The 16,995-nt window shown below is 40.4% G+C and overlaps 1 protein-coding gene across 2 annotated transcripts in view; it reads right to left on the reverse strand.

Moving 5' to 3' along the window:
- Positions 1-16,995, reverse strand: part of GRID2 (glutamate ionotropic receptor delta type subunit 2) — a gene marked incomplete at both ends in the record, with an annotated part of 735,869 nt that overhangs the window by 277,984 nt on the left and 440,890 nt on the right. For both annotated transcript variants that reach the window (XM_082316173.1, XM_082316172.1), the window contains one exon: positions 10,326-10,531. In XM_082316173.1, coding sequence (XP_082172299.1) covers positions 10,326-10,531 — 206 coding nt within the window. The remainder of the gene's footprint in view (positions 1-10,325; positions 10,532-16,995) is intronic.

The following is a 16,995-nucleotide window of genomic DNA, read 5'->3' on the forward strand; positions in this document are numbered from 1 at the left end:
TGCTTCAGGGTTAGAAACATTCAACACTGAATTTTCATAGTAGCTAGGAAATTAGTTATATTTTAGGGAAACCTAGGTAAGCTAATGCACTGGCTATACCTCTATATACTGGTGGGAAGGAAGGAAGCAGAACAGTTCTGCCAATCAGGCAATATGACTTCAGAGGAAGAATTGGATTAGAAATAGTTTTGTCAGATTATCTCCGCTTTAAGTTAATCCTCTCTAGCTGTCATTTTATTTCAAAAAGACACTCATCCTGTGGCAGTCAACTGCATATTAGTTTTGCAGATGTTTAGAGTGGGCTTTTTATAACACCTACATGAATCAGCCACCCTCAGCTCTGTGGAAAATACGTACTTTAATACACTGACTGTCTCTACCAATGTGTATATAATAGCTTTGTTTCATTAATGTGTTTTATACATATTTTTTAATTTCTTTATTCCGTTTGGCTGGTTGAAGCACTTTGCTCTCTATGGGAAGACATTTGTCTCTCAAGAGGAACACAACAGAGGTGTTTATAGTGAAGCTATAAAAGCAGAGAGGAAGGATAAGCAGTAACCAAGACTATCAGATCCAATTAAAATCACTGGTGTAAGAACAGGAGAATATAATTAACTATGATAGCAATTTAAGAAAGCAGGACAAAGAATAGCCAACACAAATAGAAGAAGAAAAGAATTATTACATCTTTAAAGATCATGAGAGGGTGAGCCCTACAGTTATTTGTTTTAGTCCGGAAAACATACCCAGCAAGATCCCAAAGAAGATAATGTTGATGACTGAGACATTAAAAGCCACGTAGAGTTACAGAAATAAATTTATAGGAAAGCATAACCAAACAGTTTTCTGCACAACAGTAAATATTATGAGATTCTCATAAAGCACATACTACATCTTCAACTCAGTACTTAATCATTAAAGCTCCTCCTCTTTTCTCTCAAATAAACACAACCACACTGGCAGTTTAACTATAGTTTTTGTAAATATTTGTAATAAATTACTTATGAAATTGTAATGAAAGTAAAGAGTTGTACTGAGACTCATGACTCTTCATTCCAAGTTACGGATTGGGATAGAAAGAGAATTAAGGATAGCAAAACTTTTAAAAGCTCATTAGGTAGTTCCAGAATTCGAAGAAGAAAGCAGGTTCAAATCCAGAATACTGGTCAAAGCTTACATATAACAGGGTATTTTCCTTGTTTTATTATACTCGAGGATGAAGAATTTTGTTGTATAACTATAGAAATTCTGATAGTGTAAATATTTGTACTGCTAACAAGACACAGAACAATTACAGTCATGCATACTGTCATGCATACATCTATATAATGAATGCATGAGCACTTTTTATTAACAAAAGTTTTGTTTTTATAAACCAAATAATACACTACAGCTTTTTCTGTTGACACCAGAGAGGTAGACCTGGTTCACATCTCACAATTGTGCTATCCTCTTATGTTGTAAAACACACAAATGCTCCAGTTCATATTGGCTTTGGACACAAACCTCAATGAGGGTCTCCTTGTACCACCAAAACCATAGTAAAGGGTGTAAAAGCATAGACAGCCATGGTATGATCCTCAGGGTATATTGGGACCACCACACTTGTAACATCAGGCAGGCTTTTGTCTCACTTTTCACATCACAAGCATATGAGGCATGGCTGATTGCAAGATGAGCATGCCCATAGCCTGCTTCTCCTCAGCTGCTGTTATTAGCAACCTTAATTAAGAAACAAAACCAACACACAGACAACACAAATGTACCAGCTGAGCTCCAGCCTACTGATACGCAGCCTTACTTTTCAGGAACAGCAAGAACAGCCCTAGTTCTAAAATTCCTATCAGTGCAAAGGACCTGCAGACAGCCGCCAGCTCTTATTCTTCTAGATCTAGACCCTCTATGTTGGGATAGATTTCCCATGATGTTTCGTTTTCATTTTAGATACTAAAATAAACGACCTCAGTTACAGTGAGCACTGCATTCTGCCCCAAGAACATCATCACTACATCATGAACCTGAATTTCACTCGCCTCCTGATACTTTCCTGAAAATACAGAAACAGAAAGGATTGCTTTAGGTGACAGTCACGGTAATGACACATATGATACAAATCCCTTTGGAGCTGACTTATTTTGCCACTGAGATGTACTTTCCTGTTTTGTTTTTCTGCAACTAAAATGTTTCATCTTTGAACCTGTACCCTATGGTAAGCAAGTGCATTTAAAATCTATACCAACATCACTCTGTTCATCAAGCACAGGAAAATAACAGGAATTTTCACATCCCATCATTCAGCCATCAGCTGGATGGCCTATACTCAAGGCTGCAAGAGCATAAAAAGTCAAGGAATTGGACTAAATGGTAAATGCAAGAACTTTCTCAGATATTTACTGAAAGGTAAAATCTAGAATCCTCCAAGACTCCTGCTTTCCTTCTTGCAGGTTAAAAAAAGTCAGAGAGACTCTTCTGCTACATTTAAAGGATGAAAGTTTCAACTTCTTCAGCATTCTGAACATCCCTTTACTAGAGATCTGGAAGATCCTATGAAGTAAGAAATCCTTTAAGCCTCTAGCTCAGTTTGCAGCTATAAATTCTGTGTTTAATGCTGGAGAAAGACAAAAAAAGAAGAAGATATATTTAATTACATTGTCATTAACAACAACAAATTACAGTGGTACTTGCTGAATGGGATTTATTCCACCACAAGCTATGATGTAGAGAATGGAATCAAAAAAGGTAAGTATGCTCTACAGGAGAGTGCAGGTCTAAAAAGCTCAAATACTTAAAAAAAAAATTGGTGAGAAAGATGACCTTAAAGATTAGAACATTCAGCTTACTTAAGACAGACAGAGAAACAGACTCATTGGCAGTGGAAGATACGATTTTAGCCTCTGAAGGCCATCTCTCCTAGATAAATTCCAGTATAATTCTTCATAACCAACATATACACTTACAATAAAATGATAGGAAAAGGAGATAAAAAAATAGCAGTAAGCAAGTTCATATGGCTGCTGCTGATCCTTCACCTTCATCACTGCCACCTAAAAGAGAACTGCTTGAACAACTGTTGCCTTTAGAGACTTCAGACTTGTATTTTATGTAAATAGGATTGCTTAAAAATTCCCAGAGATCATGAATAAACTTTCACAAAGAAAACGCTGAAAATCTCTGAAGGAAACGATCCTTCATATCTGCATGACGGAAAAATTGCCTTTTTCATTATTAGCATCAACTAGCTACCTGCTACTAGCTACTACTACACTCAGCAGTGCCCAGTAAATTATGATGTACATACAAATGTGATGAACCATCAAGGCAACCCTCAGTCTAATGGAAAAATCCAACAGGCTTCCCATGAGACCTGTAGATGCTTTTCCAGTCCATCACTGGATCAGTTCATCACTGCTGAATTCAACTGGCAAATCCTTTCTCATCCAATCTCCATGTTGCCTTGACAAGTAGAAATTCTTCAGGCAGTAGAGTTCATTTGAAAACATAAAACCCAGCATGGGTTTTAGATAGTAGATGAATATGCTTTTACTTTTGCAGAAAACATATGGATGTACACAAAGTAATGTTACTGTCTTTTATGCACTATACACAGGTACGCAGCCATTACTCTTCCTTTTTATCAGGGGAAGAAGTAATGAAGTGTGATTCAGTAACACATTCAAAAGTCACATAGCACGTGAATGGCAGAAGAGAATCCAGCTTTCCTAAATCCCAATTTGATGCTTCTTCCTGAATGTACCTGGGACTGGCAGCCTATGGCACACATGTAAAAGCCAAACCAGCAGATTTTAAATGGCAGAAGATCAAAAGCTCAGATTTACAAGATTTTAAAGAGGCATCTGTGGCAAACAGTAACTAATAGCTGAGCTACAAATTCAGCTGTGCCACATACAGAGGCAAGGTACCACCTAGCACGTGCAGTTAAGGGATGCATTAGATGATAATGTCTTCTCCAGAGCTAATTATGTGGACTTAATGTCTACCTGGAATCTTTCACCTCTCCCTGCTAGGTATGTTATCTGTCCACACCTGAACAAAAACCACTGCCATCTGCTGCCACTGGAAACTACAGAATTTTTGCCACAGGTTTCAGTGGTAGTAGCACCCAGGTGCATCAGATTCTTTACTCCTATTTTCAGCTGCATTCACTTCACATTATGTCTGTATATCATGCTTTTGACTAAAGACAGGCTAGTTTTCTTTATTAATACAAAGAGAAGAATGAAACAGCCAAATGTCGTTGTAACATTTGTTAGGATACATGTAAAACCCAATGAGCACAGCATCACAGAACAAAAAAAAACAACCAAACAAAAAAACCCAACAAAACCAAACCAAACCAACCAACCAAACAAAAACCAAAAAACAAAAACCAAAAAAAAGACTGAGCTTCCATGAAGTTTGGACACACAAAGGCTGAATAAACCTGGTGGAAAAGACGTTGAGTAGACTTTCCTAATTCACAGCAAATAAGCTGTTTAAAGAAGTAAGCCTGTTTAGAGTACTATGTAACACTAAAGCAAATCATTGTCTTTAGATCTAAAGGATCTGTGCTTTGCTGCATGATCAGATCTAAAGCTGAAACCTGGTAAAACAATAACTATGTCACTATATGAAAAAACTGTAGTTTTTCAAATACTTACGTTTAAAATGACATATTATTTTCAACAGAGGAATAATAATCAAATATAATAAAAAACAAGACACTTGCCCCCAGGAATAATCTCATTTCACGGAATAAATGTTACTTCTCATTCTATTCACAGTAACCATTAGAAAAAATAAGGTGAAGGTTCAATAACATAAAGCATTTTAAAATTATATTTGCTCCTTAAACATTCCCTTTTCTCTTTTTCACTTGCCCAGTACATAGCATTCAGTACTTCATTTATATGCTTTATTCTATTTTCCCTGTCTATTTTAACATTTCATTTATAAAGAGTTCTTTTATTTATTAAAGTAGTAGTGTAGCTTCTCTTCATCCAAGGTAACCTTATTTTAGTACTGTCCCACATCAGCCTGGGGTAGAAAAAAAATACATATTAATTTGCAAAAATCATATGTAGTAGATCACACTAATGCCTAAAAGCTACATAGTCTTAATTTTCTTTGAAAATTAATATAGACAAATAAAACGGCACCTGTAAAGGTTGGTACAATAAGCATGTCTGCATGCACACAGGTCAACATACAGGACTTCTTGCTACAACTCTCAGATTTGGCAGCTGCCAGTTTTGTTGAATATACATCTAAGTAATTATAACCCAATTCCGTGACGCATGTGAGCTTAAATTTAAATAGATGTTTAACAGTAAACATTTCCAATATCTCTAGCATAATCACTTGCATGCTTGAAGTTCTGACATTATGGGGCTCAGTAGCTTGAAGTTTACTGCAGAATGGAGCCTTTGGAATAATGAAAAGTTAATATTTTTAATTACACAAAACATATTGTGTACAGTGAGCTGAAGAGTAGTACTCTCTCCAATCTGGGAACTGACAACGCTCACTGTATTGATGGCTTCAAATTGTCAAGCCCTCACAACAGCTTTGTTGGCTGACACACATTGCAATTCTCTGAAATTTTTGCTAGATTAACTGCTGAATCTTGCTGCTGCAGCCAAAAAGTGTTCTCAACTCTTTCTGTAAGAGGTCGCTACTCCTGCAACAGGACTAAGAAAAACAACCTAGCGAGGGGCAGCAAGGTATACAGACACAACTGCTGTGTTTGTTGCTGGGGTGGTAATCCCTCTGTCGAGGGGAAGAACTGATAGCTGGAGGTGGCAGTGTCTTCAGCTCCTAGACCAAGGCCCTCCAGAGCTTGCCTGTCAAAACTCCAGCAAAATCCCTGGCTGATGCTAGGGCTCTTTCACCCATGGCTTACTGGATTTTCAATGTGTAAAGTCTTCCGCTAGTCAACATAATTTTCCTCTATATCTGAAAAAACAAATCAGCTGCATCATCCCTCCCTTGTAGTCTTGTTATCAGCTCCTAGAGTCTTTGCACAGAACACCACTCATATTTCTGCACACAGTTGATAAGGTAGTTATCAACTTAGCTAAACAGAAATAAAGTTGTAAACAGAGATGCACTGACAGCAATCTGGCCCCATTCAGGACACTTGGTTTGCTTCCTGAAGTCTTGCTTCCTAAAAGTTGCTTTGTTATCCACAGAACCTCCGTTGCAACCTGAGTTTCCTGGCCTGTTCCTCCTCCTACCCAGCCTTCCCACACTTGGTTTTATAGGTCCTCGCTTTTTAAGGCAGGTTCAACACAGGGGTGGTTTCTTTCTTCCCTTTCCTAAACCTTTCCTACTGTTATTTTGAGATACCTTCCTGCCAAGGCTGACATGGTGATACAGACTTTCTTGGCCCAAAAAGTCCCTGCTCTTTTGCTCAAGCACCAGGTGATTTTTCCTCTTTTTTCTACTTTTGTTTTCTGCCGCTTGACCCTGGATTTTCACTCTCATGCTGAGCTGGCAAGGACGTCCTATTCCTTTTCCTTTTCCCCTATATGACTTTTCATATCCTGCAAGTTCATTACAGATCAGAAGAACACATGCAAAAAACCCCACCCCAAAATAAAAAGCAAACAAGTGGCACACAGTTCACATCAGTCACCAGTGCTGTCAGACAGCATAGCAATTTTTGTGCAAGATGGTTGGTTCTGAGGTGCTTTTCAGTAAAAGTTTCAATGGGAATATTTTGCTTCACCTGTGGGACCTGGGTGATTATTTGAAAGCACAGAAAGAACGCACCCTACTGAAAAAAACTGAACAAGGCACCAGTATATCTCTGGCAACGGATTTCCCCAGGTGCTGCCAGAAACTGATCTGGGGAGAGGTCCCAATCTCCACTAGCTCCATACCTCCGTACTCCTTAGCCCCACTGAATGTCACTATTTCAGCAGAATTTTTTCCCCTTCTGCCCCTCCATCCTGAGCTCAAAGCAGTGAAGGACATTAGAGAATTTGGCTGGCCTCTCCCTCCTCTTTACATTAATCCTTTAGCCAGTAAGGAGAGATGCTGTGATACCTGCTCCCAAGTCTTCCTGCCTTTCCATGCCCTACAGTGGGCAAATCAACACATAATGGTTAAAGAGAAGGTGGGTTTTTATCTTCATAGCCAGAACAGTATTTACATCTTAATCTCCATTTTCTTGAGTATATAAGTATAGATCTCATCTCTGCAAGCTCTAGAGATACAAAAGCTGGAGAGAAAGAAGGGATCTAACAGAAAAAAAGCAATGCTGCTTTAAAAAATAAAAAAAATTAAACCCCAGAATGTTCTTACTTAAAAATAAGAATTTCAAAGAAGCAAAACAAAGATAAATTCTACCACAAGGAATCTCCAGTTTACAGACTGCCTATTTACAGAGGCCAGTGTCTGACTATTTACCCTGGAAAAGTTGTTACTTGCATAGTAATCAAGCCCATGCTTACTACAGCTGTTGCAGAGTGAATGAACCCTCTTCTCAGCTAAACAATGAGGGGGTTCAGCCAAATCAGTCATCTAAGAAGGGACCAAGCAGCAGAGACTATGTGAGGTCTGGGGAGACAGGCTGAGAGCTGAATCCAACTAGGCAGCCAAAAGCATCTCCTGGGCAGAAAAGCCATAAAAAAACCCCAAGGGCTTGTCTACATACGCAGTTGTTTCTTATTAACTTTGTAAGGTTTACATGCTAAATCCACTAGGTTAAACTGAATTTCCAAGTTAAACTGATCATGCATCAGACACAGTCTTTGGAATAAGCATGTCTGTGCTTGAATTGTTTAGGAATGCCTTAACCCATTGGCGGTCCATAGGCTTTATAACTTGTTTGCCCATACAGTTCAACTACAAAATAACAGTTTTTAATATCCATTGGCAAAGCTATCCCAGCAAATTTCTCCTTGCACAGACATGGAGAGTTGGAGCACAGTTGTCGTGTAGTTCATTCCCCCCCCACCAACAGAAATAAAGTACAGCAGTCATCATACTTCTATTTGAGTAACTCTTCCTATTGAGAGGCTCCTGCTGTCAGTTTTATCAGTCACACATCACACCCCAAATAAATGCTGTTATGCTGGCAAAACCTGTAACATAAAGCCTGATGTGAGACTCTCTCCTTGAACCTCACTCACAAAAGAAGATAATGACCTTTCCTGGTAGTCTTACAGTCTCCAAGAAAGGACAAACACTGGGAGTTTTTTGTTTGGTTTTGTTTTTTTCGGGGGGGAAGGGGGATTGTGGGTTTTGTTTAGCTTTTTTGTTTGTTTGTTTGTTTGGTTGGTTGGTTGGTTTTGGGTCTTGAGTGGCCAATGCCAAAGTGAGAACTCTAAAATAAAGTGTTTAGTTTCTTGACAACACATACATGGCAACCTCAAAAGATGACAATGACTTTGTTACTATGCTCTAGTGTGTAAAAATAAATGATAAAGAAAGTGTATTTTTTTTTTTTTTTAAAAGAGTGTTTCTCTTAAGGAAAAATACAGGAGTTTTGTCTCACTGAGTTATTGTAGTTAGAGCCCTGAACCCTGCTGCTTTCAGGTTAAAATGTGAAATATCTTACAATGCCACTTACTGAAAAATAAAACATTTGTGACTTGGGTGGTGAAAACAGTGCAGAACAATCTAAAACATGCCCACAAATTGTTTACATCTTATAAGGCACTACAGACATTTGGATAGAGCAGCAAACCCTCATAACTCAGAATTAGCAGGCTTCAGTGTGTAATGAGGACAGCAGAATGCTAGCCAAAAAAAACAAGAGCAAGAAAAAAAATTCAAAAAGAAACAAAAAAGCCCTCTTCCAACTAATGTTCCTAAAAGGCATTCACTTGAGACTGCATATACAGAGTTAGTTCTTAAGCCTCAATTTCTGAAGACCTAGGCAATAGGAAAGTATAAACAAAAAGTAATGCAAGTTGCAAAAGAATCTAAAGAGAAGTTATTACAGAGAGAAAGTGTATTTTTATGGAACAGAAAACAAATATTTTTAACCTTTGGTTGATGAGGAAGATTATACACACATGTAAGAAAACGACATTTGAAACAGCACGGTGCTGTGTAAAAAGAACAATGCCATTCATTTTAAAAAATACACAAGTCATAGTCGAATACCACATGCAAGTCTGCCGTCTCTAAATCCTCAAGAGCGTTTTGAAAATTCTGTCCATATTGCTTGCAGCTTTTGTTCAAATACATAAGATAACTTTAGGCTATCGTCTGAAATTCTTCATTCAGATCCAATCCTTCATAAATTTCATTACCTTACTCCTACTCAGTGGTACATAACAGGTCATTATTAGCATTATTTTACATAAAAAATGAAATGCCAGTCTGGTAAACACATTTTGTCCACAAATACATATCATACATATCTAAATAATAATAAAATTATCATCAGTTGTAAAGATTTTTTTTAGTGAGGCATACAATGAGCAAGGAAATAGCAATACAATATCCACGAGCTTCGAGCAGAAGTTTGAGGGCTAATTCTTCTGCATATTTGCTAAATGCTTTTGCTCATGCAGAATGTAGTTGTACTGTTCTGTACGCACACTCATAAGTGCCATGGTTTAACCCCAGCCAGCAGCTAGGCACCACACAGCCACTTGCTCACTTCCCCCACGCCGGTGGGATGGGGGAGAGAATTGGAAGGGTGGAAGTGAGAAAACTCGTGGGTTGAGATAAGAACAATTTAATAGTTGAAGTAAAATGAAATAGAAGAGTTGTAATAGTAGTAGTAATAATAATAATATAATAATACAATAATAATATAGAAAGCAAGTGATACACTATAAATTGCTCACCACCCACTGACCGATGCCCAGCCCAGCCCCGAGCAGCGATCACTGCCCCCTGGGCAACTTCCCCAGTTTATGTACTGAGCACGCTGCCATACGGTATGGCATAGCCCTTTGGCCGGTCTGGGGCAGCTGCCCTGGCTCTGCCCCCTCCCAGCTTCTTGTGCACCAGGCAGAGTGTGGGAAGCTGAAAAGTCCTTGACTGGTGTAAGCACTACTTAGCAACAACTGAAACCTCAGTGTGTTATCAACATTACTCTCATCCTAAATCCAAAACACAGCACTATACCAGCTACTAGGAAGAAAAATTAACTCTATCCCAGCTGAAACCAGAACAATGAGCACGAAAAAACATCCTTTCATGATGATCTTTGAAGAGAGAATATTTAAATTTTTAGCTAGGGTTTTCAAGTGGGGCTTTTTAGTTTGATTATTTTTATGAAGGCAAATAAACTGAATCTTTTGGCAAACAGTTGCAGTCTTGGTCAACAAAACAAGAAGTTACCAGGGATAAACACATACCTCTGTTATGAATGATTTGGCTGTCGAGGGGTTCATTACAAGAATAGCCCGTCTCAGAGTGTCCCGGTAGCGGTTCAGTTCTTCTATTCGCATAGTGGCAAAGAGCCCTGTGATCATTTTATTGATGTTGTTTTCTACTTTCTGCAATGCTACATCCATTCCCTGTTGAGATACTTTGTCCAAAAATTCTTGTATTCCACGGATATCTAGGAAGATCAAAAGCCAAACAAGATGTTAATTGGTAAGTGGAAAAAAGACACAAATAACTGTTCAATTCATCTCACAAAAGCGTTTTGTTCAGCGTCAGGCAGACCCTATGGGCTTTCACTTAATATTCATTGGAGCTCTTCCTGAGCTATGCTTATGGTATTTCTTAAAAGTACTAAAAGAAGAGAAAGTATGGCCATACATCAGCTACTGTCCAAAAGAACCCCTGGAAAACAAACCTACAAATATTCCTATCAACTTTCCTCATTTGGTCATTTGATCATCACACTTGTTCCTTATTTTTCTTAAAGGACTTTCACTCTAAAATCCATAAAGAGCAGTGAAGCTATGATGACTGTAACACACAGTGCTTCCTTTGAGTGAGCATTGTCAGAGGGCAACTGAGGGGGAGGAAGGTAGGAAGCAGACTGTTTTCTTTTGCGGGACTCAAAATCATGTTATCCACTGCAATGCTATGTACCTTAATGTATCTAAGTGAAGCTTGGGCTGTTCACTCATCAAAAAGTCTTACTGTTGTTCTAAATGGCACAGCTATTTGTTTCCTTCAAAAACAAAACACAAACCAGACAGATAGCTGCAATGGTACTGCCTGCTCTCGTCTGATACTGCTGCTGCTGGCTGAATTTAACAAGTTCTTCCATGGCAAACTGCTCTAGCAGAGCTTTCTGGCTCGCTCTGAGTAAATCCTTCTTTAAAAATGATTTGGAAAGGAAGAACTGATCAGCGAAATGCTAACTGTGTTCATCACCTAGCTTGTAATATCTTTAATGTCTTTCCCAAACTGAAATGGCTGGGTACTCTCACATTGTGATGCTACCTCAAGCTGGTCCAAGCCTTTGAATTCCACAAGAGTGAGCAAAAAACTTGTTTGTTTTTTTCCCTGCTCTTTCAAATGGCTTTATCTAAAAAACCAAACTTTGAGCTTAAAATTTAAAATCATTCAATGACTTCACAAGTCAGAGCAGGGTCTCCTGGACCTCAGGAATACCCCTCCAGCCTTACTAAGTCCTCACTGTCTGACCCCTACTCACCACTGCAGTTTCTCAATCTTTTTTCTGGAGCTAGATCACCAGTTCCCTGATGTGACTCCTCTCCCCAGCAGTCACTCAGACCTGCTCTCCCAGAGGATGTTCAGCAGGACAATCTTCCCTCCCTGCTGTCATGCCAGCCTCCCGCACACCCATCTGATCTCATTCAGAGGAACAAGACACAGCCTTAGAGCCAACAAAACAGACACCGTCTGACACAGGCATTAGTTAAAAAAAAAAAAAGAGAGACCAGTAACCCAACACAAAAAGGCATTTCTGAAGAAACATTCCTTTGAAAATAAAGGTTCCTCAGGTTTATGAGGGCACTTGTGGTTAAAACCCACCAAAAAAATATTTCTCCCATTAGAATACCAAATCTGCTCTCCTAGATATGTGGCGGTCACAGAATCATAGAATTGTTAAGGTTGGAAAGGAGCTCTGAGATCATCGAGTCCAACCTGTTAACCTAAATGCCAGGTCCAGCTCTAAACCATGTCCCTGAGCACCACATCCATAGGTTTTTTGAATACTTCCAGGGACTGTGATTGCACCACTTCCCTGGGCAGCCTGGTCCAATGCCTGACTACTCTTTCAGTGAAGAAGTTTTTCCTAATATCCAACCTAAACTTCCCCTGGCACAGCTTGAGGCCATTTCCTCTCGTCCCATCGCTTGTTACTTGGCAGAAGAGACCGACCCCCCACCTTGCTACAACCTCCTTTCAGGTAGCTGTAGAGAGCGATAAGGTCTCCCTTGAGTCTCCTCTTCTCCAGACTAAACAACCCCAGCTCCCTTAGCTGCTCCTCATAAGACTTGTGCTCCAGACCCTGCTCCAGACCCTTCACCAGCTTCGTTGTCCTTCTTTGGACACGATCCAGCACCTCAGTGTCCTTGTAGTGAGGAGCCCAAAACTGAACACAGTATTTAAGGTGCAGCCTCACCAGTGCAGAGTACAGGGCACAAGATCACCTCCCTAGTCCTGCTGGCCACACTATTTCTGATACAAGCCAGGATGCTCTTGGCCTTCTTGGCCACCTGGGCACACTGATGGCTCATATTCAGCCAGCTGTCGACCAACACCCTCAGGTCCTTTTCCACCAGGCAGCTCTCCAGCCACTCCTCCCCAAGCCTGTAGCATTGCATGGGGGTTGTTGTGACCCAAGTGCAGGACCCGGCACTGAGCCTTGTTGAACCTCATACAGTTGGCCCCAGCCCATCGATCCAGCCTGTCCAGATCCTTCTGTAGAGCCTTCCTACCTTCAGGCAGATCAACACTTCCACCCAACTTGGTCAATCCCATCCCTGTTGGATTGCAGTTCCTGCTCTGCTTCCCTCCTACATCCCTGGTGGTCTATCAGTTCCTTGTCTCGATCACTCATTTTCCAAGGGGATGGTCAGACCTGAAGCCACAGGCTGTTCATGTATCTTTATTCACAAAACATCTCATATTTGAGAAAGCTTAGATTTTCACAACTGCTTGGCTACTCTGAGATCTTTCAGCCTCAACTATCATCATCTCCTACTCCCTACCCTTCTTATACAGGGGGTGGGGGGTGGAAGGCTCTATTTAATCCTAGCATGGGATGAGTAAATATGGGATGGGAAACCTCAAAAGCGTTCATTTGACTGAAAGCACCTTAGATACAGTTTGTACGTGATGCAAGAGGGCAGCAAAAGGCTGGAAAAATAAGACTGAAAGCAGACTGGAGGGATGCCTGAGCATGACAGACTCTATGCCCTAGAAGAGATGTTATGTGAACAGCCATAAACTCTACCAGGGAAAGGCTCTTGGCTGGCCCTTAGGGCGTTCTACTTTCCAGGTGATACAAGCGACACCGCACGGGCACATTGTGATAACTACTCAGTGTAAGCCCAAGACAAAGCACAGAGCATAGTGGAGCATGTAGCTGTTGTTTTACTTCATCAGGATTGCAGTAGCTGCATTCTCATAGGGGTACACTGACAGGTGACAGCTTTTAGAGGAACTGAAGTTCATTTTAAGACCAGAGGAAATAACAAAAATCACTCCTTTTGAGAAAAATATTGTGAGGAAGTCTTCTAAAATTTTCCCCCAAAACTGCCTAGACCCTGGCACCCTCTGCTAGCCATCAAGAGAGCAGCACTACTAGCACTCCACTGTGGTCAGCCCTGCAAACATGAGGCAGACATGGCTGGAAGTCTGGGCTGCAGGGGAAGAATTATGTGACTCCCCGCCCCCAGCAAAGCATCAGCAACATGACAGAGAAACCCATGTGATATACCCTTGAGAAGATTATGGAGATGTCACATGTGGATTTAACACAGGAACTATGATGGTGAAAGTATAAGATCAACGCAACTAAGGTCTAGCTAGTAACCACAGCAGATGAACACTACATGGCCCAAAGGGAGCCTAGCAGGAATACTCCAGCATCCAGACTTGATGGGCCTTCAGGGAAAAGCTGGAAATACCTGAGCTAGAAATCTTTACGCTGACTTTGCTGGAAAAGCTGTACCAAAACTAAATTCAGGCTTTCCTCTTTTCCAAGCCGAGTGAATACTCTTATTACTGAGCTATACATTTGAGGATTTAGGGGGCCCATCATAGTCTGAAGTTTATAGGTTCTGACAAACACAGGTGAGTTTGGCGTTTGACTTCAGGTTATGGCAAAATAAGACATCTGAGAAGTTCTGGGTTTCACAGAAGTCCAGCAGCCCTATCAAGAATACCCGAAGCTTAGACATTCACACCATGATCTGCTTATTTTTGGCCATAAACAGTAGCATAAGGAAAACAAAGTTCAGTTTCCACAGTAGAGAAAACAGTCTGCCTGTTTCCCCAGCAGAGATGTACTAACTAGAGAATATTACAGACAGCCATCCTCCTCTGGCACCAGATTACCGAGATACTTCAAATTATTAAGAAATAGCCACGTAACAGCTTATAATCAAACAGTCCACAGAAATAATTCAACGAGGTTAGTCTTGGAAGTCGGACTGTCACAATCAGCAGTTGGGTCTCTTGGCTAGAGCTCTAAAATACCATGAACTGGAAAGAAATGGTATTTTAGGCATTTAAGCTATTTTAGGCATTCAGCACTGCAACCCTATTTTTCAGACACTGCTGAAATGCCAGCATTACTAAACACTTGAAGAATAGTTTAAATACGAATAAAATACAGCCTTACCCTAAAAATAAAGTTCCATAAGAGAATCAGATACTAATTACAGCTTCTATTTAATATCTAAATCAGGAAAATTAAATTCAATCTAATCAGAGATGTTAGATTTTTTTTTTGTCACTTTAAATACCAATTTAAGAAGCAACAAGATTATTTGAACTGCTACAAATATGTCTAGTTTTATGCAAATAACTTCTTTCCACTTTAACCCCTTCATTCTAAAGTTCCTGAGGCTCACCCACTCTAAGAGTTACTCAACCTCCAGATACATGGAATAAAAACTGGATAAAACTGACCAGTTGGGAGTCAAAATTATTGAAGTACAAGGAACACATGCAGATGGGATCTAGATTCACCATCAAAATATCAGTGGCAAAAGTTACTTAGGCTATGAAAGCCTTTTAAAAAACTTAAATTCTATAGCATAAATCCATATATTATTCTCCTACACCAGAACAGGGTAAGCAGGAACCACCAAAGTTTTATTTGTCCTTTCAAAACAAGAACATAATCACTTGACCCAAAATTATAAACACACTGGAGTTATTGGTTGATGTCCTGTATAATCTGGGTTGTCCCAGAAGCCAGATTATGGGATCAAATGGCTTTGTTTGCCACGAATATCTGCAAATGTAAACAATGAAACAATTATATTGAGTCTTAACCGAATGAAGGGCCAAAAGGTACAGAGGTCCAGTATTATTCTACAGTTCTACACTTATTAGGTGATGTCGTGGTTTAACCCCAGCCGGCAACTAAGCACCACGCAGCCGCTCGCTCACTCCCCACCAGTGGGATGGGGGAGAGAATCAGAAGGGTAAAAGGGAGAAAACCCGTGGGTTGAGATAAGAACAGTTTAATAATTGAAGTAAAATAAATTAGAACAGTTAAATAGGCAAAGCAAAAACCGTGCACGCAAGCAAAGCAAAACAAGGAATTCATTCACTCCTTCCCATCGGCAGGCCGGTGTTCAGCCATCCCCAGGAAAGCAGGGCTCCATCACGCGTAACGGTTACTCGGGAAGACAAACGTCATCATACCCAATGTCTCCCCCTTCCTTCTTCTTCCCCCAGCTTATATAGTGAGCATGACGTCATATGGTGGGGAATAGCCCTTGGGCCAGTCTGGGCCAGCACTCCCCCCGGCTGTGCCCCCTCCCAGCTTCTTGTGCCCCCGGCAGAGCAGGGGAAGCTGAAAAGTCCTTGACCGGTGTGAGCGCCACTTAGCACCTATTTAGAGACAGCTTAGCACTACTCAGCAAGAACAAAACGTCAGTGTATCCTCGACATTGTTCTCATCCTAAACCCAAAACACAGCCCCATACCAGCTACCAAGAAGAAAATTAACTCTATCCCAGCTAAAACCAGGACAGGTGACTATGCCAACAGTATGGTATCTGTGTAATATACTTTTAGGAAAACAGCACCATCCTAATGGAAAAGATACCAAACGAGGATCCACAAAACTTCTTTGCTACTTCTGCCTTTGGCATTGATACAACACAAAGCTATGAGCAGGAAATAAATACAGACTTTGCTTACACCTCAGCTTACCCAGTAGAAGAAAGGAGATATTGGCGATGCTCACCTGCTACTATGAAACAGCAGAGAGCACATAAAAACACCCTGCTATTTAAATGCTATTTAAATCATGATGGTGCTTCCAATATTTCAGCAGCAAGTCACTAGTAATGATCATATTCAAAGTGTACGCCAAAGAACAGATGCTGCCACTGAATGGGCAGCATTATCTTTCCTGTGTGGATTGTCTGAAAGTGGCACATATCCACACTGCACTGTGGAATCATCTTTCTAATAGATAAACTCCTTCTGCAGAAAAATCTGGCAGGCAACCTGTGGCACAGATGGCTCCGCCGCAGAGACACAGGACTGTTCATGTCTGGAACACAGGTGTTTCTCGCCCTGAATTTGCTAGCCAACCTGTTGCCCAGCCAGAAGACGCATTTCTGTTTTCCATTTAAATCAGATGAGTCAGAGTCATTTCCAGAAATGCAGAAGAGCTGCCCATTATCACTAGTATTAATTATCCTCCTTACTGATGAAAGCCAAAGTTACCACGTAGAGACAGACCAATGCTAGAGCCAAAGTTGCTATCTCCTCTCCCAACTCATGCCACTATTAGTTAGTACTACGTTTTCTGTTCTTTCACTGTGCAGCCACCGCTTCTACTCTACACATGTGTGCACAAGAATATAGTACCATTCTGTAGTCAGATACTCAGCATCAGCTATAGGG

The sequence above is a fragment of the Platalea leucorodia genome, assembly GCF_965183815.1.
Source record: "Platalea leucorodia genome assembly, chromosome: 6".
Lineage (NCBI taxonomy): Eukaryota > Metazoa > Chordata > Aves > Pelecaniformes > Threskiornithidae > Platalea > Platalea leucorodia.